This window comes from Carassius gibelio, chromosome B20, assembly GCF_023724105.1.
Source record: "Carassius gibelio isolate Cgi1373 ecotype wild population from Czech Republic chromosome B20, carGib1.2-hapl.c, whole genome shotgun sequence".
Lineage (NCBI taxonomy): Eukaryota > Metazoa > Chordata > Actinopteri > Cypriniformes > Cyprinidae > Carassius > Carassius gibelio.
Window position 1 is genome coordinate 188,574 of NC_068415.1, and position 26,332 is coordinate 214,905.

Sequence of the window (26,332 nt, forward strand, 5' to 3'; positions counted from 1 at the left end):
TGTTGGGGGAATCACCTTTTTTTCTCTTTTTCATCAAACCGCAGTTTTTGGATTTTTGCCCGCAACAATCACAAAAAAAATCCGCGTTTTTCTGGAGGGACTCAACATTTCCTTCTTAAACTGTGGCCTTGAATTAAAAATTTCTCATTTTAATAAAATTTGCAAAATAGCATAAATTTGATAAATTAGGACAATGTGGGCAAAACTGACTAAAATAAGTAAATTTATAAGTCATGGGAACAATTTAATTTGTAACCAGAATTAAATTAAATAGCGGGAATGAATAAATAATAATAATAAAAAATTCTTAATTCAGGGTCACAATAAATATATTTTTGTCCACATGTCATTTGTGGGGCTCCTAGATTCTGATCCAAGATTTGACATTTTTATTTGTGTCCTGTATTTTATTTATTGAATTATTAGCAGGTTTGATTTCAGTCCATATTCTGTCTATTATAGTGCTTTCTAAACACATCTTTCAGCTGGTCTGGAGCTGTATTAAAGACATGTTTAAAAAGTGAGTCCTCTTTGATCTGAGCTCCGTCTGTCGCAGTGAACATACAAGAACAAGCGCATTACTTCTGACAGACACAGCTAATGTTACACAAACACTGAGCAGAGATCACCATGAACTTCCACACGGTCTCTGAACTGAAATAATGACTCTACTGTCTTCTGCAGAGCTGCACAACAGCAGAAAGTGGTTTCATAACTGATGAATTTAGCAACATTAACACAGCTTCACTCGTGACTAACTGATGAAGTCGAGTGTGTGCTGGTGTCAGATCTTCACCAGAAAACCAGAAGATCCCGAGGCTCCTGAACCACAGACAAGACAAAACACCTCAAGGCTGTCGGTACAGATCTTAGTATCTACAAGCAACTACAAAAGAGAAAGTTTTAAGTCAGCTATTCTATCTTTTGCTGGAGTTCATTTGGCCATTAATTGTAATAATGCGGTGAGGTGTTTGTGTTGCACACAGAGATGTGATCTGATCATCATCAGTCTGTCTGGAGTCCCATGAAGAAACACAACAGAGACAGACTCGATCCACAAGAACTGTGTCTCCAAGACGCTTCAATGCTGTTAAAAGTTTTTTAGCATTTGTGTAAAATTGCTGTAAAATGAGGATGCTGTCAAAAATAGATTTTCATTATCAATCAACTTCTATTAACTAAATGAAATCATCATTTGATGTGAGCATCGTTTGTGTTTAGAGCAGTTCTCGGTGCACTTGAGCAGAGTTTCTCAGGAGCTTCGCAGGAGTCTCTTGAAGCGTCTCGGAGACACAGTTCTTCTGGATCGAGTCTGTCTCAGTGTGTTCTGTTTCTTCATGGGACTCCAGACAGACTCATGATGATCAGATCACATCTCTGTGTGCAATACAAACACCTCACCGCATTATTACAATTAATGGCCAAATTAACTCCAGCAAAAGATAGAATAGCTGACGTGAAACTATTTTTAGCTGCTGATAATACTAGTGTTCTGATCATTTTAGCCGGCACTGTATTTTCTGAGTTCAGTTACTTCAGTGCAGTCTGGTGTTATGTAGTGTCAGTACATGCGTGTGAATGCAGTGTGTGTACAGTAACGGTCCCAGCGGCTCTCGGACCCCGGGCCCCGGCCGTACCTGGAGTCTGGAAGTTCAGAGACACCATCTGGCAGCCGGCGTTCCAGAAGATCTGAGGCATGTAATTGCTGGAGTCCACACGGCCTCCTTTGGGGTAGATGCGGCTCATCTGTCGCTTGTTGTAGCTGTGCGTCTGTGGCTGAGGAAAACACGTGGCAGACCCCCGGCGGAGCTATATTTAACCCTAACAGCAGGGATCTCACCGAAGAGCAAGCTCAAACTAACAGAGAAACATTCCAAGACATCTGCTCACATCTACATCAAACTACAGAAGCTACTAGTTATCAAACTGATCATGACACGATTACGCTTCAGTGGAGCTTCTGCTGTAAGAATACGCTTCAAAAGCACATTCAGTCATTTTATATGATTTTATATGTGCACTCTTTATGTTTAATTTCCTCTAAGCAGAGACTTTGATTAAATAATTACTTCAATAAAATGATAATAATGATGTTAATTATATACACTTTCAGGGTATTTCCCCTTTTTGCAACAATATTTAATATACAGTATTTTTCGGTAACACTTCAATATAGGGACCAATAGTCACTATTAACTAGCTGCTTATTACCATACCTATTATTAACATGTTTATTAACGCTTATAAAGCACCTATTCTGCATGACTGTAGTAAATCTCTAATACTACCAGCACCTGAACTTAACTACCTAAATAACTAATAATAACCAGCAAATCAGAGTTTTTATTGACGCAAAAGTCCTAGTTAATGGTTTGGTATTAGCAAGAATAAGAACTTCAGTTAGGGTTAGGAAAAAATCATTTTTCACAAACTTTCTCTCACACACACACACACACACACTCTCTCTCTCTTCTGTTTCTCTCTCTCTCTCTCACACACACACACACACACACACACACACACACACACACACACTATCTCTCTCTCTCTCTCTCTCTCACACACACACTCTCTCTCTCTCTCTCTCTCACACACACACACACACACACTCTCTCTCTCTTCTGTTTCTCTCTCACACACACACACACACACACTCTCTCTCTCTCTCTTCTGTTTCTCTCTCTCTCTCTCTCTCACACACACACACACACACAAACACTCTGTCTCTCAAACACACACACACACACACACACTCTCTCTCTCTCTCTCTCTCTCTCTCAAACACACACACACACACACACACACCAATTGATGTTTGAAGGAAGGCTCTTGTGTTTATGGACTAGAATGTGATCTCAGCATCATTTAAATCAGTGTTTGGGGGCTGATGGGTACTCGTGCGCAGCTGTTAAAGGATACTTCACAAACTCAATGGCGTTGGTCTTCAGATAGCCCAAACCCACAGACTCGTTGAAGGACGACATGTTGTGATGGATGTTCCTCTCTGGAATAAATCAACACAACAGACACTTATATATCATCAATATATTTATATATATTATGCAGCATCATGACTGGTCTTCAATGAACCCAAAGGAGCCCATGTTACACCTCTCTTTATCTCCCTGCACTGAGTTCTGGTTGAGGCTCGGATCAAGTCCAACACACTGATGCTCTCATACAGAACAGCCACAGACTCAGAACCATCTACTTCCTCTCACTATTACACATCTACATCCCTCCAGAAGTCTGAGATCCGCCAGTGAGCGACGCCTCGTGGCATCATCACAGAGAGATTCATCATCACTTTCCAGAACATTCTCCTTCACTGTTCCTGGCTGCTGGAGTGATCTTCCCATCCTGATCCGGACAATCTTCAAAAGAAAGCTGAAAACTCTCTTTTATTACTATTTGACTTCATCCCAAATAAAATAAAAAAAAACTTTTGTCATGGATTCGGTTTCCCTTCTCTCTTCCACCCCCCCCCTGCTGGTTATTCTGTTACACTCACACACCTCTTCAGCTGTTTCTCATTATCTCTCCTCTGTCACGCTAATAGATTCACACCTGTTTTCTCTTTTCCCTAATCATCCTTGCTATTTCTAGTTCCCCATTTTCTGTGCTCTCTGCTAGATTATTTTGTTTGCTGTTGATGCAGAAGCTACACAATCATCCTGTTCCAGTCCTGTAGTGTCGTGTCGGGTCCTATCCTGCCTCTTGTTCTCCAGTCTCAGGTCAGATCAAACGGTTCTCTGGATTAACCTGTTGCTCTGCTCTCTGTCCAGTCCTGCTGGTGCTGACGAGTATTCTGGGCAGTCATCATTCCTGCCGCCAGACGTTACCCCATAAGGGAGAGAGGAGGTCAGCGGTCGCCTATCCCCGCACGCTGCCGAGCACTGACCCGTTTATCGACAAGAACTTTCTGTTTGCTGTTTTACATGAAAGACTTTATGTTCACTGTTAGGGTACAGGCTCATCGGCTGTTTTTATTTATTTATTCTGAAGACTAGTTTTGTTGCATCGCTACTCTATTAAAGGAGTTTCACTTGCATAACCGCTTTTGGGTTCTCATCTTTCCATATCACAGAATAATCTAGCCAACAATGGACCCAGCGAGTGCAATCCCGATTCAGACTGCTGTTGAGCTGCAAGGAGCCATGCTCGGAAGACATGACACGGAGCTAGCCACTGCTCGGCACACAGTTGATTCCCTGGCCGCCCAGCTGTCGGATTTGTTCACGCAGGTTCACCAACTCAAGACTGGTTCTCCTGCTTCCAGGGGGTTGGAGTCCCCAGAGCCCAGAGTCAACAAACCTCCTTGTTATGCCGGTGAGCCTTCACAGTGTCGGTCGTTTCTCACCAAATGTGAACTTGTCTTCTCTCTCCAACCAGTAACCTACGCCAGAGAGCGAGCACAGGTCGCTTACGTCATCTCGCTCCTGACTGGGCGTGCCCGAGAGTGGGGAACCGATGCATGGGAGGCTGAGGTCGAGTACATCACTTGCTTTGACTACTTCAAGGAGATGATTCGGGTATTTGACTGTTCGGCCCGTGGAGAAGAGGCGTATCGCATCTTTTCCACTCTCCACCAGGGTAGACACTCAGTCGTTGATTATTCCATTGAGTTTCGCACCCTCTCGACCACTTCTCTGTTCGTATGGCCTGGCAGTGGCCTGGTTCGTCAGTTTCTTGTAATGCCTTAATAGACTCTGGGGCTGAGGGGAATTTGCCCACCTGTGCCCCGCCTGTGCCCGCAAGCAAGGTATTCCTTTGAGGAAGCATGAGGAGGCCACTCCTCTTGTTGCCCTAGATGGTAGTTCCCTACCCAGGGTTCATCTTCAGTCTGCTCCCTTATCTCTCACTGTCTCTGGTAATCACCACGAAACCCTTTCCCTTTTAGTTTTCCGTTCCCCCTTTGCTCCTTTAGTTTTGGGACACCCCTGGTTAGTTAAACATAACCCTCATATGAACTGGTCTAGTTATAACATCTTCTCTTGGAACCTGTCTTGTCATGTTTATTGTCTGCTAATCCCCCTGTTTCCTCTGGTTCTGTGTTTCAGCAGGAGCCGGGCAATTTTACCGGGGTGCCGGAGGAATATCATGACTTGAGGGCGGTTTTCAGTCGGTCACGGGTCACTTCTCTCCCACCTCACCGGCGGTACGATTGTATTATATAACTTTTTCCCGGGACCACGCCCCCTCGCGGTAGATTGTTCTCCTTGTTTGCGCCCAAACGTAAAGCGTTAGAGGAATACCTGTCCGAGTCTCTTAACACCATTGTCACTTCCTGCTCACCAGCTGGTGCGGGATTTTTCTTTGTTAAGAAGAAAGACAGGTCTTTACTTCCCTGTATCCATTATTGTGGGCTTAATGATGTGACCGTTAAGAATCGCTACCCCTTACCGCTCATGTCATCCGCTTTTGATTTGGTACAGGGGGCAAGATTCTTCACCAAATTGGATCTTCGTAATGCGTACCACCTCATTCATATTAAGTAGGGGGATGAATGGAAGACTGCGTTTAATACACCGTTAGGGCACTTCAAATATCGGGTGCTTCCGTTCGGACTCGTGAACACATGTCCCCCCCCCCCCCCCCGGCTGGTTATTCTGTTACACTCACACACATCTTCAGCTGTTTCTCATTATCTCTCCTCTGTCACGCTAATAGATTCAGTGAGAGAGGAGGTCAGCGATCCCCGCACGCTGCCCGAGCACTGACCCATTTACCGACAAGAACTTTCTGTTTGCTGTTTTACATGAAAGACTTTATGTTCACTGTTTGCGTACTGGCTCATCGGCTGCTTTTTGTTATTTATTCTGAAGACTAGTTTTGTTGCATCGCATATTCAGTGTTCCTCAAAATCAATAAAAACAGTCCAAATGCAAACTCAAAATATTATATAAACCTGCAATAATTAAATATGTTAAATAAGAAAAATATGATTTAAGTATTTAATCTTATTTTATCAACCAATGTCTTTGCTGCTGACCTTCAATAATCCAATTCTACCAAACTAATAAAAAATGACAGATTCGTGTTTGATTTGTGTTATTGCTGAATAGTGCTGAACTTTCTTCTCCTGCGTCGTATTCTTCATGAGATTAGTTTGAGCGGCGTCCTCTACTGTACAGACCAGAATTCACATTTCCTTCAGCCTGGTTCATTCACTTTACTTTTAGTGTGAAAGGGCTTTTACATTTGTCAAAAAAATTAAATTTTATATAAAAAAACAAACAAGCACACCCCACCCCGATTTAAAAAGTAACTCAAAAGTTACATAATGCATTACTTTCCATTAAAAGTAAGTAACTTTTTTAGGGAATAATGCAAAATTGTAATGCAGTACCTTTAAAAGTAGGTAATGAGAGTGTATCAGTGTGTATCTGCCCCTGTTTGACAGGTTTGATTTGTATTATTGTGTATTATTAGCTGCCTCTTCATGGTTTCTCTCTTGTAGTGATGGTGAAGTAAGCGGACGCTGGACTGACCTTCAGCGACCTCGAAGCCCTGGAACTTGATGGGCTGAGCGTAGTTGACCATGGCGGACAGGTACGGGTGGATGTTGGTCGTGGCTCCTTCATATTTATATGAGGCGATGAGCTGCTGCTCGGCGTCAGCGTCTTCAGCCGTTTCCCCGCTCTGATGAAGACACACAGCGTCACGCTCAGATCAGATCAGCTGAGGCTCCATCTGTCAATCTAACAGCACTCACACCTTCTTCTTGTTCTCCAGCTCCGACGCTTCTGACACGTCCGTGACGTCCATGATTTCAGTGACTTCTGAGAACTCAGTGACATCATCGTCTGGGATCTTTAACACAGAGAGATGTGAGGAGCAGAACTACACACACACTCAAACACACACACACACACACACAAACTCAAACACACACACACACACACTCTAACCTTCTTCCTGCTGCTGTCCTGGGCTTCTGCTTCTGGATCTTCTGACAGAGACACAGTGTTGCTGCTCTTCAGGTCTGCGTTCAGCTCTTTACCATCCAGTGCTGCACACAAACACACACACGAGAGATCAGCTTCCTGCTTCCTGTCTGTGTTTACTGGTATATATGGTTTATATATAAGGACACAAATGTGTATAATGACATGGGTACTACAACATAAACATAAGAGGACGCTTTCCTGTGTCACCATAAAACAAAAGGCTTAAAAAACATACAAAATCGTGTTTTATGAAATTCAAAAATTGCCAGTAGTTTCCTGTGATGTGTAGGGTGATATGTGTGTGTGTGTGTGTGTGTGTGTGTGTGTGTGTGAGAGTGTGAGTGTGTGTGTTTACCGCTGTCCAAATCTTCATCGATGTCATCTTCTCCAGTCTGTATGCTCATCTCTCCAGCCTCCATGTGCTTCTTAAATGACTCCAGCTGCTCTGTAACACACACACACACACCTTTACGCTTAAGGAAGCTTAAGGAAAACAGTTTGACACCATGGTATAATGAGCACACTCGCACCCTAAAGAGAGCAGCCCGGAAAATGGAACGCAGCTGGAGGAAAACAAAACTAGAGGTATTTAGTATTGCTTGGTGGGAAAGTAACCTATCCTACAGAAAAGCATTAAAAACTGCTAGATCCGATTACTTTTCTTCTCTTTTAGAAGAAAACAATCATAACCCCAGGTATTTATTCAATAAAGTGGCTAAATTAACGAACTCAACAAGTGTTGACATTTCCCAACACCACAGCATTAAGGACTTTATTAACTACTTTACTTCTAAAATCGATACTATTAGAGATAAAATTGCAACCATTCAGCCGTCAGCTACAGTATCGCATCAGACAGTGCACTATAGACCCCCTGAGGAACAGTTCCACTCATTCTCTACTATAGGAGAGGAAGAATTGTATAAACTTGTTAAATCATCTAAACCAACAACATGTATGTTAGACCCTATACCGTCTAAGCTCCTAAAAGAGGTGCTTCCAGAAGTTATAGATCCTCTTCTGACTATTATAAATTCATCATTGTCATTAGGATATGTACCCAAAACCTTCAAACTGGCTGTTATTAAGCCTCTCATCAAAAAACCACAACTTGACCCCGAAGAACTAGTTAATTATAGACCAATCTCGAATCTCCCTTTTCTGTCCAAGATACTAGAAAAGGCAGTATCCTCACAATTATATTCCTTCTTAGAGAAAAATGGTATATGTGAGGATTTCCAGTCAGGATTTAGACCGTATCATAGTACTGAGACTGCTCTCCTTAGAGTTACAAATGATCTGCTCTTATCATCTGATCGTGGGTGTATCTCTCTGTTAGTTTTATTGGATCTTAGTGCTGCATTTGACACAATTGACCACAACATTCTTTTGCATAGACTTGAACACTTTGTTGGCATCAGTGGAAGTGCATTAGCATGGTTTAAATCGTACTTATATGAACACCATTAGTTCGTAGCAGTGAATGAAGATGTATCATATCGATCAAAAGTGCAGTATGGAGTACCTCAAGGCTCAGTACTAGGGCTGCTACTCACTACTTCACGCTTTATATGTTACCCTTGGGAGATATCATCAGGAAACATGGTGTTAGCTTTCACTGTTATGCTGATGATACTCAGCTCTATATTTCTTCACGGCCCGGTGAAACACACCAATTTGAAGAACTAATGGAATGCATAGTCGATATAAAAAACTGGATGACGAGTAATTTCTTACTGCTAAATTCAGAAAAAAACAGAGGTGTTAATCATAGGACCTAAAAACTCTGCTTGTAATAACCTAGAACACTGTCTAAGACTTGATGGCTGCTCTGTCAATTCTTCGTCATCAGTTAGGAACCTAGGTGTGCTATTTGATCGTAATCTTTCCTTAGAAAGCCACGTTTCTAGCATTTGTAAAACTGCATTTTTCCATCTCAAAAATATATCTAAATTACGGCCTATGCTCTCAATGTCAAATGCAGAAATGTTAATCCATGCATTTATGACCTCAAGGTTAGATTAATGTAATGCTTTATTGGGTGGTTGTTCTGCACGCTTAGTAAACAAACTACAGCTAGTCCAAAATGCAGCAGCAAGAGTTCTTACTAGAACCAGGAAGTATGACCATATTAGCCCGGTCCTGTCCACACTGCACTGGCTCCCTATCAAACATCGTATAGATTTTAAAATATTGCTTATTACTTATAAATATAAATATAATTTTATGAAATTAAGAGTTATAAATCTCTCCATTAATGTGTGGTTTGTTCCGAGGACAATGTCTGTTTGATATACAATTATTTGAAAATCTGGAATCTGAGGGAGCAAAAAAATCTAAATATTGAGAAAATCATTTTTAAAGTTGTCCAAATAAAGTTCTTAGCAATGCATATTACCAATCAAAAATGAAGTTTTGATATATTTACGGTAGGAAGTTTACTAAATGTCTTCATGAACATGATCTTTAATTAAAATCCTAATGATTTTTGTCATAAAAGAGAAATGTATAATTGTGACTCATACAATGTATTGTTGTCTATTTCTACAAATATACGTCTGTGACACTGATGACTGCTTCTGTGCTGCAGGGACAAAAATGATAAGATTTATCACTATTTCGGCTCTTTATATCACCCCTGTGTAAAGGGAGATATTCTCAGCACAAGTCAAAGACTGAGACGTGTTTGTACATGTACGTACTCTGCTCCACTTCAGGCTTCAAGCGCTTGTTCTTGATGAGGATTTTGCGCTTGAGGTCGTTGGGTGACGGCAGCGGCTGCCCGGCTTCGATCTGAAACACAAGCACAGTCGTCCGTGAGCACAGAAACTCCTCCAGCGTGACACCCACAAACAGCCTAGACAAGAGAGAGGAGATGCTTCAGTGGACTACAATATCCACAGAGACTGTGTGTGCGGGGGAATATCTGACGTACTGGGAATCCCTCCAGCGGCTGCTTCAGCAACAGCTCTCCGAAGATCTCCTCGCAATACTTGGCCATCTTATACTGCTGCGTTTTACTGCAAGACACACACACACACACAGCTGTGAGCGCCGCCACACACCAACACGAGGCTGAGAGTGAATCTGCGGTGCATTTTACCTGCAGTGGTTCTCAAACGACAGAATGACAGGATATTCAGACGTTACAAAAGCCGTTTCCTTTATGGCTTGAATTACATCCTGTTACAGACAAATAATAGACACAAGACAAGCAGAATAATGTGTGTCTTTTTTTATTTCATAAAACTGACCCTTATGGCTTATTTTGTGCTCCAGGGTCACATATCAAATGACCATTATAACAAAATCTACTGCTCACCAAAAACACTGCTATCGTGATACAGTTATCATTTCCTGGAAATTCAATTAAAAATGTTAATTTATTTGAAATAAGAGGCCTGGAAAAATATTACACTTTGGCAGGTTGAATTTTATACACAGTAACAGAGCTCAACATTAAAGGTGGTGTGAGACTTTCTTCTTTCAGAATAATCAAATCAAAGTTATATTAAAAACAGTCCTTGCTCTTCCCAGGTGTAAAAATGCCCCCATGGAAGTGCATTAGCATGGTTTAAATCGTACTTATATGACCGCCATCAGTTCGTAGCAGTGAATGAAGATGTATCATATCGATCACAAGTGCAGTATGGAGTAACTCAAGGCTCAGTACTAGGGCTGCTACTCACTACTTCACGCTTTATATGTTACCCTTGGGAGATATCATCAGGAAACATGGTGTTAGCTTTCACTGTTATGCTGATGATACTCAGCTCTATATTTCTTCGCGGCCCGGTGAAACACACCAATTTGAAAAACTAATGGAATGCATAGTCGATATAAAAAACTGGATGATGAGTAATTTCTTACTGCTAAATTCAGAAAAAAACAGAGGTGTTAATCATAGGACCTAAAAACTCTGCTTGTAATAACCTAGAACACTGTCTAAGACTTGATGGTTGCTCTGTCAATTCTTCGTCATCAGTTAGGAACCTAGGTGTGCTATTTGATCGTAATCTTTCCTTAGAAAGTCACGTTTCTAGCATTTGTAAAACTGCATTTTTCCATCTCAAAAATATATCTAAATTACGGCCTATGCTCTCAATGTCAAATGCAGAAATGTTAATCCATGCATTTATGACCTCAAGGTTAGATTATTGTAATGCTTTATTGGGTGGTTGTTCTGCACGCTTAGTAAACAAACTACAGCTAGTCCAAAATGCAGCAGCAAGAGTTCTTACTAGAACCAGGAAGTATGACCATATTAGCCCGGTCCTGTCCACACTGCACTGGCTCCCTATCAAACATCGTATAGATTTTAAAATATTGCTTATTACTTATAAAGCCCTGAATGGTTTAGCACCTCAGTATTTGAATGAGCTCCTTTTACATTATACTCCTCTACGTCCGCTACGTTCTCAAAACTCAGGCAATTTGATAATACCTAGAATATCAAAATCAACTGCGGGCGGCAGATCCTTTTCCTATTTGGCGCTTAAACTCTGGAATAACCTACCTGACATTGTTCGGGAGGCAGACACACTCTTGCAGTTTAAATCTAGATTAAAGACCCATCTCTTTAACCTGGCTTACACATAACATACTAATATGCTTTTAATATCCAAATCCGTTAAAGGATTTCTAGGCTGCATTAATAAGGTAAACCTGAACAGGGAACACTTCCCATAACACCCTATGTACTTTCTACATCATTAGAAGAATGGCATCTACGCTAATATTAGTCTGTTTCTCTCTTGTTCCGAGGTCATCGTAGCCACCAGATCCAGTCTGTGTCCAGATCAGAGGGTCACTGCAGTCACCCGGATCCAGTACGTATCCAGACCAGATGGTGGATCAGCACCTAGAAAGGACATCTACTGCCCTGAAAGACAGCGGAGACCAGGACAACTAGAGCCCCAGATACAGATCCCCTGTAAAGACCTTGTCTCAGAGGAGCACCAGGACAAGACCACAGGAAACAGATGATTCTTCTGCACAATCTGACTTTGCTGCAGTCTGGAATTGAACTACTGGTTTCGTCTGGTCAGAGGAGAACTGACCCCAACTGAGCCTGGTTTCTCCCAAGGTTTTTTTCTCCATTCTGTCACCGATGGAGTTTCGGTTCCTTGCCGCTGTCACCTCTGGCTTGCTTAGTTGGGGTCACTTCATCTACAGTGATATCGTTGACTTGATTGCAAATTAATGCACAAAACACTATTTAAACTGAACAGAGATGACATCACTGAATTCAATGATGAACTGCCTTTAACTATCATTCTGCATTATTGACGCACTGTTTTCCAAATGAATGTTTTTCAGTTGCTTTGACGCAATGTATTTTGTTTAAAGCACTATATAAATAAAAGTGAGTGATTGAATCCATGTTTTTGTAAGATAAATATCCAGATTTCTAATGTAATAAACACTTTTTATCTCACCTTTTACTCCCATTGAAAGGCTTGGAAGAGCAAGGACAATATTTAATATAACTCAGATTGGATTATTCTCAAAGAAGATGCTTCGAGGGTAAGTAGACGATGGACGAATGGTGGTGTGACTTTCTTCTTTCAGACTAATTTAGTTGGAGTTGTTTAAAAAATGGTCTTTGATCTTTCAAGCTGTTAGATGCAGCTCAGCAGCTCAACTCCATCGGTTCATGAGAAGTTTAATATAATACTCATCTATTAAAAAAAAGTGTCTCACACGGCTTTGGGGGGTGAACAAAGGCCTTCTGTAGTGAACCGATGCATTTTTGTAAGAACAATATCCATATTCAAAACGTAATAATCACTTTAATCTAGCTTGTGCTCACAGTTGTAAAACAGAAGCAGTTCTGGGGGAATGATGATGAGGTCAATGCTGCGCATGCGCCGTAAGTCTCGTGAAAACCAACGTTTGTTAACAGGAGCAAAGGAAAACCACCTCCTCTTGGCTTATATTGAAATCCTCTGACATTCTTCTTTACAAATCCTCATTTTGTTCTTCTCATTAGTGACTGTTGTTTTGTTTTGATCTCTCCGCTGTGTTTCTGCGTGCATCACTTCTGAGCGGCGCATGCGTCATCCGCCCGAAACTGTTTCTGTTCACAATGCAGAATGCAGTCCGCCTTTTGAATATCAGTTATATAAGTATTAAGACTAGAGTTGCTTTTAAAATATTCACGAATCCTTTTCCTCGAGTCGAGTGAAGTCTGGAGTCATTTCAGGTCGAGTCTGAATTAAAAAAATGAAAATGAAAATGAAATGAAAGTCCTGGACATGACGTTTGATTTACACTCACCTTGAACAAGATGTCGGTGCACATGGCCTTCCCATGAGTGATGATGGGCTCCTGATCCTCACCTTTACCATCCCAGCAGTCCAGCTCCACACACCTGACACACACACACACACACACACACTCGCATTAAAGGGACGTTACGCTGAACCCTGAACAGACAAGCACAAATGTAAGCTAATGCACCACTCTATGCACTTGCTACCATGCTATTATTAATCACAGTAATGGCATTAAAGGGTGCATGACATGAGAAATCAAATTTGCCTTGATCTTGTGGCATATACAAGATCTTTGTACCATTAAAACATCCTGCAACTTTCATAGCTTAAACGTTGTCCTCATTATAAACAAAGCATTTATTTAATCAAACTCCAAAAACAGCTCGTTCGGATCTGAGGCAAGCGGAGTTTGTTTAGTTATTTCTTCACAGAGACGTTCAGGATGAGATGATGATGATGAAGGCATACCTGCATCCGGACAGCAGCACCTGTCGGTACATCTCCACTGAGGACTTCCCTCCGAACTGCCGACCCGTCAGATACGTGTTGTGTGAGGAGCTGATGAAGTAATGAGCCAGCGGATGCTCCATCTCCTGACACAGATCCAGACGGTCCAGAAACACCGGAGCGTTCTCATCCGACATCAGGTATCGGCAGAAGCCGTCGCTGGACATGTGACCTGAACACACACAAGAAGACCAGGTGAGAACTCGTTAAACTCTCCCTCAGTTACAGATTCAAAAAGGGTTTCTGCAGGTTTTATGAAGGTACATTTAAGATTTTTTTAGATCCTTTTTTACCCTTATAACTGGTTTTGTTGTCCAGAGTCACATATTTGGTCGAGAAAATAAGACTTTATATCTTCATTTTGCATCTACAGTAAATGTATCTTGATTTCATCTAAATATTTGTACTGGAAAACAAGGAAGAGATTATTTTCCCATACATATCCAGACCTGGAAATTACTAATGTCAAACAAACCCAGTGCTGACACCTTCGGGCCACCAGAGGGCAGCAGAGGATCAGCTGAGAGCGCTTCATTACACACTCCTCACACCTCCTCCATTTACCTTTCTTTTTCAAGTCGGCGTCTCTCTCGTACTTCTCAATGATCTGCATGACTCGTTTTGCTTCATAAAAGGGGAAGAGGATCTCGTTGAGTCGAGGGTCCCGCTGGTTCTACAGGGAAAACCAACATCTGAAATGAGGAGGGATTCGTCCTCAGATGAGTCTAAATTTTTTTTTAGCTCGTCAAACTACAGCTACAGAATTAACTCTGTCCACCGGAGCAATCTACAGATGCATTTTTACCCTTATGAGGGCAGATTCTTCCAAACCACATAAAACACACAGCACGTCCTCACTTGAAGTAACTCATTATTAATGCAGACGGAGCAAAACAGCATCTGATGTAAGATAAGAGATGAGTATCAGGCCAGTTTAATCACATTCAGAGCTTTACCTCTGACCTCCTTGAACATCACAAATTATTTCACAGACGGAGAGCGTTTGTGTTCAGCAGACATACAGTCAAGAAGACGAGCAAACCAAACATACAACAAACACAGGACGACCCACAGCGGTGCTCTGATCTGCACACACACACACACACACACACACGCTCGAACACAAACACAGGAGCGCATCACAGAAAGCCCATCACAGACAAACAGAAGCAGAGCGACATGCACACACACACACACACACACTCACTCACTTTTATTTGTGGTTTACGGGGACTCTTCGTAGGTGGAATGGTTGTCTACTGTACAAACTGTATTTTCTATCACCCTACATCTAAACCTACCCCTCACAAAAAACTATTGCCAATTTTTGAATTTCATAAAACACGGTTTTCTTTTTTAAACCTTTTGTTTTATGGGGAGACAGGAAGTATTAACCATGTTTATGTTGTAGTACCCATGTCATTAAACACATTGGTGTCCTCATAAACCATACCTACCAGTACACACACACATACAACCTCACACTCTCTCTCACACACACACAGTAAATAATGATGATAAAGAGCTTACTTCATTCAGAAAGCTGACTAACTGCTCTACGGTTAAATAATCACTTTTGTCTCCGTTGCTGCAAAGAAATTGAGCAGAAGAGATTTGGTTTGGTTATAATAACACAAACAAAATCATTAGAGAGAGAGAAAGAGAGTTAGACATCACAAAGCATTTGTACGACACCTGTCTGACGTTCAATAAACCGTTAGTCAAACACACATGTTAATGTTCACCGCTAAAGCTGTTAGATTCTATCTCATAGTTAGTGCTCCAGTACTGGCTCTAGAGTACTAGTTAGCCTTGAAGACTGAACAGCGTGTGACGTACATCTTCTTGAAGAGCTCCTCAATGTCCGTGCGAGGGCAGATCTTCTGTGTTAGAGCGTAGAAGATGTCGAAGGTGAAGGCCAAATGCTCGATTTCATCATTCTGCAATGCAAAATCAAATCAGCAAGACACGTATTTAACTTCTGCAATGTGACAGGAACAGGATATTCAACAAAAGTAGGACGAGATGTGGTTTGATCCATGAGGGACTGATGACTGAAATCCTGCTCTTCTTTATGTCTCATTTTCCAGTGGAAACCCATTTAAAAATCAATCTTCCATATCTTGAATAAAGATCTTTGATTGCACTGGCAGGTTAAACAAGATTAAACAGTTTTTCAATGGCTTTTAGATGTTTTAACAAGTCAAAAAGTCTCATTGGTTCACATCTATAAAAGCAACTCAACAACCTAGTTACGCAGAATTACTAAAACTGAAGATATAAAAATAAAAGGTAATTCAAAATATCAATAAATACTATGATTGTACATAAAACAACAAAACACTAAAGACATAAAATACTAAGATATATTAAGAAATATCCTTATAATAAGTAATAAATAAAACAACTAAATGTATAAAATATTAAAATAACCATGTTCAGAGAAGCGTTTCCCTTTATGATCACATTACTGATGATTTGTTCACAATAAGAGCAGCATCATGAATTAAGACCCTTTCTGACCTTTCCACTGGGGAGACCGAGTTCCTTCAATGCCTGGAAGATTCCTTTCTCCGTTTTACCAGAGCCAAATGTCCGTGTGATACTACATGAGACGAAATCAGATAAGTTCAGATCAGATCAGCCAAAACATCAAAGAATAAGGAGATGATCCAGAGGAATCAGACACTCACCCTCGGACCGGTATTTTGCCGTTGACATTCGTTAGGAAGGAGAGTCTCATCCAACTAGACAGAAAGAAAGAGAAAGTTCATGAAGACAAACATCGATGGATTCTGCTGATTCTCAGCTGGTTATGACAGATCTCAAACTGATCTTCAAAAGATCCAAAACAGACCTGTACCAGTTCTCAAACAGATCTGCAACAGATCCCAAACAGACCTCTAACAGATCTCAAACACATCTGCAACTGATCCCAAACAGACCTCTAACAGATCTCAAACACATCTGCAACTAATCCCAAACAGACCTCTAACAGATCTCAAACACATCTGCAACTGATCCCAAACAGACCTCTAACAGATCTCAAACAGATCCCGAACAGATTATAACAGATCTCGAACACTTCTGCAACTGATCCCAAACAGACCTCTAACAGATCTCAAACAGATCCCAAACAGACCTCTAACAGATCTCCAACACATCTGCAACAGATCCCAAACAGACTTCTAACAGATCTCCAACACATCTGCAACAGATCCCAAACAGACTTCTAACAGATCTCAAACAGATCCAAAACAGACTTCTAAAAGATCTCCAACACATCTCAAACAGATCCAAAACAGACTTCTAAAAGATCTCCAACACATCTGCAACAGATCCCAAACAGACTTCTAACAGATCTCAAACAGATCCAAAACAGACTTCTAAAAGATCTCCAACACATCTCAAACAGATCCAAAACAGACTTCTAAAAGATCTCCAACACATCTGCAACAGATCCCAAACAGACTTCTAACAGATCTCAAACAGATCCCAAACAGACCTCTAACAGATCTCCAACACATCTGCAACAGATCCCAAACAGACTTCTAACAGATCTCAAACAGATCCAAAACAGACTTCTAAAAGATCTCCAACACATCTCAAACAGATCCAAAACAGACTTCTAAAAGATCTCCAACACATCTGCAACAGATCCCGAACAGAATTCTAACAGATCACGAACACTTCTGCAACTGATCCCAAGAGACCTCTAAGAGATTTCAAACATATCCCGAACAGACTTATAACAGATCTCAAACACATCTGCAACTGATTCCAAACAGACCTCTAACAGATCTCAAACAGATCCTGAACAGACTTCTAACGGATCTCAAACAGATCCAAAACAGACTTCTAAAAGATCTCCAACACATCTGCAACAGATCCCAAACAGACTTCTAACAGATCTCAAACACTTCTGGAACTGATCCCAAACAGACCTCTAACAGATCTCGAACACATCTGCAACTGATCCCAAACAGACCTCTAATAGATCTCAAACAGATCCCGAACAGCATTCTAACAGATCTCGAACACTTCTGCAACTGATCCCAAGAGACCTCTAGGAGATTTCAAACATATCCCGAACAGACCTATAACAGATCTCAAACACATCTGCAACTGATTCCAAACAGACCTCTAACAGATCTCAAACAGATCAAAACAGACTTCTAAAAGATCTCCAACACATCTGCAACATATCCCAAACAGACTTCTAACAGATCTCAAACACTTCTGCAACAGATCCCAAACAGATCCCGAACAGACTTATAACAGATCTTGAACACATCTGCATCAGATCCCAAACAGACCTCTAACAGATCTCAAACAGATCCCGAACAGAATTCTAACAGATCTCGAACACTTCTGCAACTGATCCAAAAGAGACCTGTAGCAGATCTCAAACATATCCCGAACAGACTTATAACAGATCTCAAACACATCTGCAACTGATTCCAAACAGACCTCTAACAGATCTCAAACATATCCCGAACAGACTTATAACAGGTCTTGAACACATCTGCAACAGATCCCAAACAGATCTCAAACAGATCCCAAACAGACTTCTAACAGATCTCAAACAGATCCCAAACAGACTTCTAACACTTCTCAAACACATTTGCAGTAGATATCAAACAGATCTTCAAAAGATCCTAAACAGAACTCTAACAAATCTCAAACCGAATCTTGATTCAGGGTCTATTTACCACTATAAATGACCATACATAGATGCTGGACATTCATTACTTTGATTGTTGGGTCATCTTTATGTCAGTCTACTTACTGTTTTTTCAGGCAAGTCATTGGACATACGTTATTCGCTTTGAAGTTGTGAATCACCGATTTCAGGCCTTCCATCCATTTCTGAAAACACAAAACAATCATAAATGGAGAGAAATAACACATAACGTTTTTTAGTAGTTCACGATAAACAGTCAGTTCGAGATTCATCTTTAAAACATTCAGGAGACACTTTGAATGATTCACATCTGAAGAAGCTCAAGAATCAGGAACAAATCAGACTATTAGATCACTATTAATTCTGCTACATGAAATAGTATCTAGAACTAACTTAAACACAGGAAATGTTTTGTAAACCTGCTATCAGTGTTCAAACATCAAACAACTCATATGTGACCCTGGACCAAAAAAGTGTCAATTTTTCAAAATGTAGTTTATATATAATCTAAATGCTGAATAAATAAGCTTTCCATTTATATATTGTTTATTATTAGGATAGGAATATTTATCTGAGACACAACTATTTGAAAATCTGGAATCTGAGGGAACAAAAAAAAATCTAAATATTGAGAAAATCATCTTTAAAGTTGACCTCAAGGTTAGATTATTGTAATGCTTTATTGGGTGGTTGTTCTGCAAGCTTAGTAAACAAACTACAGCTAGTCCAAAATGCAGCAGCAAGAGTTCTTACTAGAACCAGGAAGTATGACCATATTAGCCCGGTCCTGTCCACACTGCACTGGCTCCCTATCAAACATTGTATAGATTTTAAAATATTGCTTATTACTTATAAATATAAATATAATTTTATGAAATTAAGAGTTATAAATCATCTCTCTATTGATGTGTGGTTTGTGTGGAGGACAATATTTGTCTGAGAAAATCATCTTTAAAGTTGTTCAAATGAAGTTCTTAGCAATGCATATTACTAATAAAAAATGATCATAAACCCGGCGCAATGCGACAAGGCCCAGCTCTAGTGTGTTTGCTTGTTTCAGTCCGGCGCTGTTCACATTTTCCCATCCAGTGCCACGTCGTTTAATTAGCAAATGCATTTGCGCCTATTTGTGCGGCCATGGGCGTGCTGGTATAAAAAAGAGGTGTGTTCAGGCACATTGCTGGCGCATTGCTATTTTAAGGAGCTGAAAATAGACTGTGCCATAGTCCAACTCTGAAACCTGGTCTAAAGTCTGGTGCAATGTTTTTTCTTTGTTATTTACAGAAAGTTAGTATAGGCGGGTTTACAACGCACGTATATGCTGCTTATTAAACACAGGGACGCACAGCAGCACACAAACATGCCAAATATAAAAAATTAAAGGATTGCAATGCATAAGAATTTTCTGTTGGCTAATTTTATATATATATATATACAGTATTGTTCAAAATAATAGCAGTACAATGTGACTAACCAGAATAATCAAGGTTTTTCGTATATTTTTTTATTGCTACGTGGCAAACAAGTTACCAGTAGGTTCAGTAGATTCTCAGAAAACAAATGAGACCCAGCATTCATGATATGCACGCTCTTAAGGCTGTGCAATTGGGCAATTAGTTGAATTAGTTGAAAGGGGTGTGTTCAAAAAAATAGCAGTGTGGCATTCAATCACTGAGTTCATCAATTTTGTGAAGAAACAGGTGTGAATCAGGTGGCCCCTATTTAAGGATGAAGCCAAAACTTGTTGAACATGCATTTGAAAGCTGAGGAAAATGGGTCGTTCAAGACATTGTTCAGAAGAACAGCGTACTTAGATTAAAAAGTTGATTAGAGAGGGGAAAACCTATAAAGAGGTGCAAAAAATGATAGGCTGTTCAGCTAAAATGATCTCCAATGCCTTAAAATGGAGAGCAAAACCAGAGAGACGTGGAAGAAAACGGAAGACAACCATCAAAATGGATAGAAGAATAACCAGAATGGCAAAGGCTCAGCCAATGATCACCTCCAGGATGATCAAAGACAGTCTGGAGTTACCTGTAAGTACTGTGACAGTTAGAAGACGTCTGTGTGAAGCTAATCTATTTTCAAGAATCCCCCGCAAAGTCCCTCTGTTAAAAAAAAGGCATATGCAGAAGAGGTTACAATTTGCCAAAGAACACATCAACTGGCCTAAAGAGAAATGGAGGAACATTTTGTGGACTGATGAGAGTAAAATTGTTCTTTTTGGGTCCAAGGGCCACAGGCAGTTTGTGAGACGACCCCCAAACTCTGAATTCAAGCCACAGTACACAGTGAAGACAGTGAAGCATGGAGGTGCAAGCATCATGATATGGGCATGTTTCTCCTACTATGGTGTTGGGCCTATTTATCGCATACCAGGGATCATGGATCAGTTTGCATATGTTAAAATACTTGAAGAGGTCATGTTGCCCTATGCTGAAGAGGACATGCCCTTGAAATGGTTGTTTCAACAAGACAATGACCCAAAACACACTAGTAAACGGGCAAAGTCTTGGTTCCAAACCAACAAAATTAATGTTATGGAGTGGCCAGCCCAATCTCCAGACCTTAATCCAATTGAGAACTTGTGGGGTGATATCAAAAATGCTGTTTCTGAAGCAAAACCAAGAAATGTGAATGAATTGTGGAATGTTGTTAAAGAATCATGGAGTGGAATAACAGCTGAGAGGTGCCACAAGTTGGTTGACTCCATGCCACACAGATGTCAAGCAGTTTTAAAAAACTGTGGTCATACAACTAAATATAAGTTTAGTGATTCACAGGATTGCTAAATCCCAGAAAAAAAAAAATGTTTGTACAAAATAGTTTTGAGTTTGTACAGTCAAAGGTAGACACTGCTATTTTTTTGAACACACCCCTTTCAACTAATTGCCCAATTGCACAGCCTTAAGAGCGTGCATATCATGAATGCTGGGTCTTGTTTGTTTTCTGACAATCTACTGAACCTACTGGTAACTTGTTTGCCATGTAGCAATAAAAAATATACTAAAAACCTTGATTATTCTGGTTAGTCACATTGTACTGCTATTATTTTGAACAATACTGTATATATATATATATATATATATATATATATATATATATATATATATATATATATATATATATATTCATCTCTGAGACGTATTCTGTCTTTGCGCTTGCCAAATTCTGCCGTGTAAATAGCAAATCTTTCATGGCACGGGCAACTGGCTCTTAAAGGGAATGGAAGATGAGACTCTGATTGGTTTATTGCACATTACGCCCAAAAAACACCCATTACTCATTAAGCGAGTAGGGACAACCCGTTTAGACTATGCACCCAGGCGCGCCAACCGTTTTTCCACCTGCGCTGTGCGCTTTAGACTTTCCATTTAGATCGTTAAAGTAGGGCCCTTAGTGTCAGTGAATCACAAACATTTTACAATATTATTGAATGTGGACTCTATGTACTGAACAAAAGTTAGTTGGCAATACATGCGTTTTAACTCTTTCCTCCGCCAAACACAAACTGGTTTCCGCACTGGTTTCCATGTTCTGTTATATGCTAGGAGGCACTATTATGCATCTCCTGCATGAGCCAAGAATCTCTCGATCAAAAACACAGACGAGGCCATTAAATTTTTGTGAAAATAATAAAAAATACTGGCGGTGGCTGGCAACTTTTTTCACAAACACTTGCAGGGAAAGAGTTAATGAGGTTTGCAGCACAAACTGTGTCATGCTCACCTTGGCCGTGTCCGTGTTGTCCGTCACCATGTACATGAAGCTGAGGTTGACCAGGTCCGTCCCGCTGCACACGCAGATGATGCGGCCGTCCAGATCCGCCTCACTCTTCCCTGACGCTTCCAGAGACGCCTGGATCTTTGGGTCCTTCAGGAACAAAAACACACCATGCGTGCAAACATCACCTCCACACGCAAGCACTGCTTCAATTCATGCAGAAACTTACAATATCCTTATAAATATACAATATCCAGATCAACATGATCCACTACACTGGACTGAAATGGAGGCTTTGGATGTTGAAGCTGTTAGTGTGTTTATGGCATCATCAGGTCAAATCTACTGAATCCCGTATGACTGAATGCATCTGATTCATTTAGAGTACACTGCAAAAAAATATTAAGTGCCACTTCCTGAGCGGGAAAACAGCTGTTTCCATGGTAACACTGTACACAGGCGTGATCCAATCAGAACGATCCCAGCAGATTACTGTTACACAAAGGAAGGGTTTGGAGAAATGAATCGATTAACGAATCGTTTGGGAGTCTTTGAGCAAGTAAGGCAAAGTAATAAAACAGCATATTATAAGTTTTTTTGATCTTGCATGCATGCCAACCTGCTGTTGGGGAGTCCAAAACCAAAATATTAACCTTTTAATAATAGGGGCACTTTAATGAACATCAGCTCATGATGAATGATTTAAGCCTTATCAGAGTCAGATTCAAAGAGTCAATTAACAGATTCAGAAACAGATAGTTAGGGACACCAGTACTTCCACACATCATTGGGTGAAGACATTGACCAATGTCCATCTGAACATCTGAACGCAAAGAAACGGTGTGTTTTTTTACCACATCATGCTTGTGGTTCGATTCCCAGAGAAACATATGAAGCAATAAACAGAACACTGTAATAATGGGATGTGAGACGTAAACGTGTCTGCAGAGGCTCACTAATGTGGATAAACACACATCACCTCCTGCTTAACAAACAGCTGAAGCGGGTTACCATCAGGTCCTGTAAACATGAGCCGCCTCCACAACCTGACCGCAGAAGACAAACACTGAAGACGCACGACTGCGCAGCGCCACACACACACACGCACATACACACGCATCACATGTCTCACACACGTATCACACGTCTCTCTCTCTCACACACACACACACACACACTTACACCCTCACACATACAGATGCAGACGAGTCACACACTCAAGTCAATATTTGACACATAGTGAATGTGAAATATATGTAATTTCTGGCTGTCAATAACACTCGAGAGCAGATACAGAGCAAACAGTAACGCCTGCGTCCCGTCAGATCATGTGACCCGCAGATCATCAATCCCACAATGCCTAGTCTCCATCATAAAAACTATGACTTTTGTTCACTAACTTAACTTAACTTGATTCATCTGAACGATTCAAGTGTTCGTTTGGGATGATTCATTTCAGTTCAATCTGGAGCATCTTTACCTTCGGCACGACTCCAGGACGAATGCTGTTGATCAGAGAACATTCTAGAAGCTGACCTTCCTGCAAGAGAGACAAATACTGTCAAAGCAATTCAGTGCAGAATCAGTTTTTGATTACTGATTTCGGTGATGTATAAAGATCAATTTGAATGAATCTAACCAAGGTGAGTTCTGTTAATGCCATTTTTTCAGAACTAGTTTAAACTGAATGTCAGTGACTGACCATACAAACATAAAACACACACAGATACACTTACACACACACACACACACACACACAGTCATTTACAATATTTAAAACAACAGACACATTTCATCAAATGTAAGTAAAATAATTAAATGATTATAATCGAAGCTTTCAAACACATGACAAGCTGAGAGTGTGAGGAGAAGATCAGAGACGCTGTGATGTGACGCTACATCAGCTGCATTAATGAACAGAAATCACACCTTTCCGTCACTTTTCCACGTGAGAAAGAACCCAAATTCGTCGACTCTGAAATGGCAGCTGGGCTCTAAGACGAAGGGATCCTGAAAAACACAGCGGAGGATGAAACACAGCGTTAAAACAGCCTTGATTATTATGTTCTTTAAAAAAAAATTTAATTTTTTTTTACCCCAAATTTTTACGTTATTTGACCATTTATTTTCTATATAAAAAAATGGTCTTCATTTTAATGTTATATAAAGGTTACAAAGGTTAGAACATTTATACATATTGTTAATGTTCATAACATGTTGATCTCTGACCTTTAAGAGCTTGAGCGGTTAAAGAAGCAGACGCCGAAACAAGGTTATGGTGCATTGATGCGCAGGTGATATAGTTACTGTTATCACTACAGTGTTTGGTGTGATCCTCAGTCATTTAGAGTAAGACAGTTTAATCTGTAGTTATTTACAAATTCAGCAAGCATGTAGTGCATTAAAACATGTTAAGATTTTAAAGTCCATTTTATGTTAGTATTTTGGCTTTCAGAATCATGATTCATCATTACAGTGAGTTGACCCCTGATTCAAAACGCCACAGAATCTACTCTGAGCAAAAACACTTCAGCGTGTGTCATTCCAGGCGAGTTTGGCAGTAAAAACCTCAAAAAGTCCAGATAAAAGCAGCCTAAAGCAAGCTAACACTAACGGGCTTAGCTAATGAGTTCACCTTCACCGAACGGATGGAGCCAAGATGGCCGCCGGCAGCACAGTTTCACCGTCTGCTGCTCTGTAGGAACTGGCTGAACTGTGACTGCTCTTTTGAGACTTCCTTCTTATTTATCTACTAGTTCCGGTGCGATACATCTGCCGCTCTAATTAACGAGGGCATGCGACACTCGTCTCATCCCGATTATCTATTATCTGCGCACATTTGACAGGTGACGCTAAACCACAGCGAGAGTCAATCTGAGCAGAAAACAGCACAAATACTGAAGCTACTAACTGAACTAAACATCAGAGAAATCACAAACAGACGGATGATGAATCCACACGAACAGCAGTTACCCACAATCCCTCTAAGTGTGTGTGTGTGTGCGCATATAAATGTATGTGAGAGAGTGTGTGACAGTGTGTGTGCGCGTGGGAGTGATTGTGTGTGTGTGTGAGACAGTGTGTGTGCATGTATGTGTGTGAGTTTGTGAGAAAAAGAGAGTGTGTGTGTGTGTGTCAAGTCAAGTCACCTTTATTTATATAGTGCTTTAAACAAAATACATTGCGTCAAAGCAACTGAACAACATTCATTAGGAAACTGTGTCAATAATGCAAAATGATAGTTAAAGGCAGTTCATGTGTGTGTGTGTGTGTGTGAGAGAGAGAGTGTGTGTGTGTGTGTGCGTGTGCATGTGAATGTGTGTGTGAGAGAGTGTGCGTGCATGTATCTGTGTGAGTGTGTGAGAGACAGGGTGTGTGTGTGCGTGTGTGTTTGTGTGTGAGAGTGTGTGTATGTGTGTGTGTATGTGAGTGTGAATGTGTGTGTGTGTGTGTGTGTGTGCACATGAGAGTGAATGTGTGTGTGTGTGTCAGAGAGTGTGCGTGCATGTATCTGTGTGAGTGTGTGTGAGAAAGATGGTGTGTGTGTGTGTGTGTGAGTGTGTGAGAGAGAGTGTGCGTGCATGTATCTGTGTGTGTGTGTGTGTGTGTGTTTGTATGTGTATGTGTGTGTTATATTTACCTCATCGAATCGGTCAAACACGGCTCCCTCCTGCAGGAAATCAGGAATGTGTTTTTGCCAGTTGAACTGGTATGATTTTGTCATGATGCTCACAGACCTAAAACATACACATGACAGAAATAACACACATTAACATCCAGAAAACAATCTGAACAAACACACCTTTGTCTTTACAGATATTCAGACTTTTCGAAAGAATAAATAAATAAATTTTATGGTTAATGAACAAACGTAGCATTTGAACCATCAGGAAAAAAGTGAAAACGTGACACTAAAACAAATTCACATCAGTGTTTTAACTGAAATAATGAAACTGTTGTTTCTCTTACTACTCACAAGAATATTCATGTCCTCAATCATTTGTAGAACATGCTAAAACATGCTGACAGAAACGCCAGAGAGACGATTCCCCAAACCAGACACTGACTGTTATAAATAAACCCAAGATATGCCACTGAGCTGATACATATTCAATCAACTCATTAATATTCATGAGGTGTGCTACATATTCATGCTAATTAAACAGTTACATTCAGGGCCTGATGGGAAG

At 40.6% G+C, this 26,332-nt stretch overlaps 1 protein-coding gene across 1 annotated transcript in view; it reads right to left on the bottom strand.

Annotated features, from left to right (window-relative positions):
* LOC127983494 (1-phosphatidylinositol 4,5-bisphosphate phosphodiesterase beta-4) overlaps nucleotides 1–26,332 on the bottom strand; it is a 150,149-nt gene that overhangs the window by 3,765 nt on the left and 120,052 nt on the right. The window contains exons 12-23 of the mRNA XM_052585701.1: nucleotides 14,300–14,408; nucleotides 13,697–13,907; nucleotides 13,230–13,323; nucleotides 10,054–10,133; nucleotides 9,886–9,970; nucleotides 9,653–9,743; nucleotides 7,306–7,395; nucleotides 6,912–7,012; nucleotides 6,718–6,813; nucleotides 6,492–6,642; nucleotides 2,920–3,004; nucleotides 1,638–1,762 (exon numbers count right to left, since the gene is read on the bottom strand). Coding sequence (XP_052441661.1) covers nucleotides 1,638–1,762; nucleotides 2,920–3,004; nucleotides 6,492–6,642; nucleotides 6,718–6,813; nucleotides 6,912–7,012; nucleotides 7,306–7,395; nucleotides 9,653–9,743; nucleotides 9,886–9,970; nucleotides 10,054–10,133; nucleotides 13,230–13,323; nucleotides 13,697–13,907; nucleotides 14,300–14,408 — 1,318 coding nt within the window. The remainder of the gene's footprint in view (nucleotides 1–1,637; nucleotides 1,763–2,919; nucleotides 3,005–6,491; nucleotides 6,643–6,717; nucleotides 6,814–6,911; nucleotides 7,013–7,305; nucleotides 7,396–9,652; nucleotides 9,744–9,885; nucleotides 9,971–10,053; nucleotides 10,134–13,229; nucleotides 13,324–13,696; nucleotides 13,908–14,299; nucleotides 14,409–26,332) is intronic.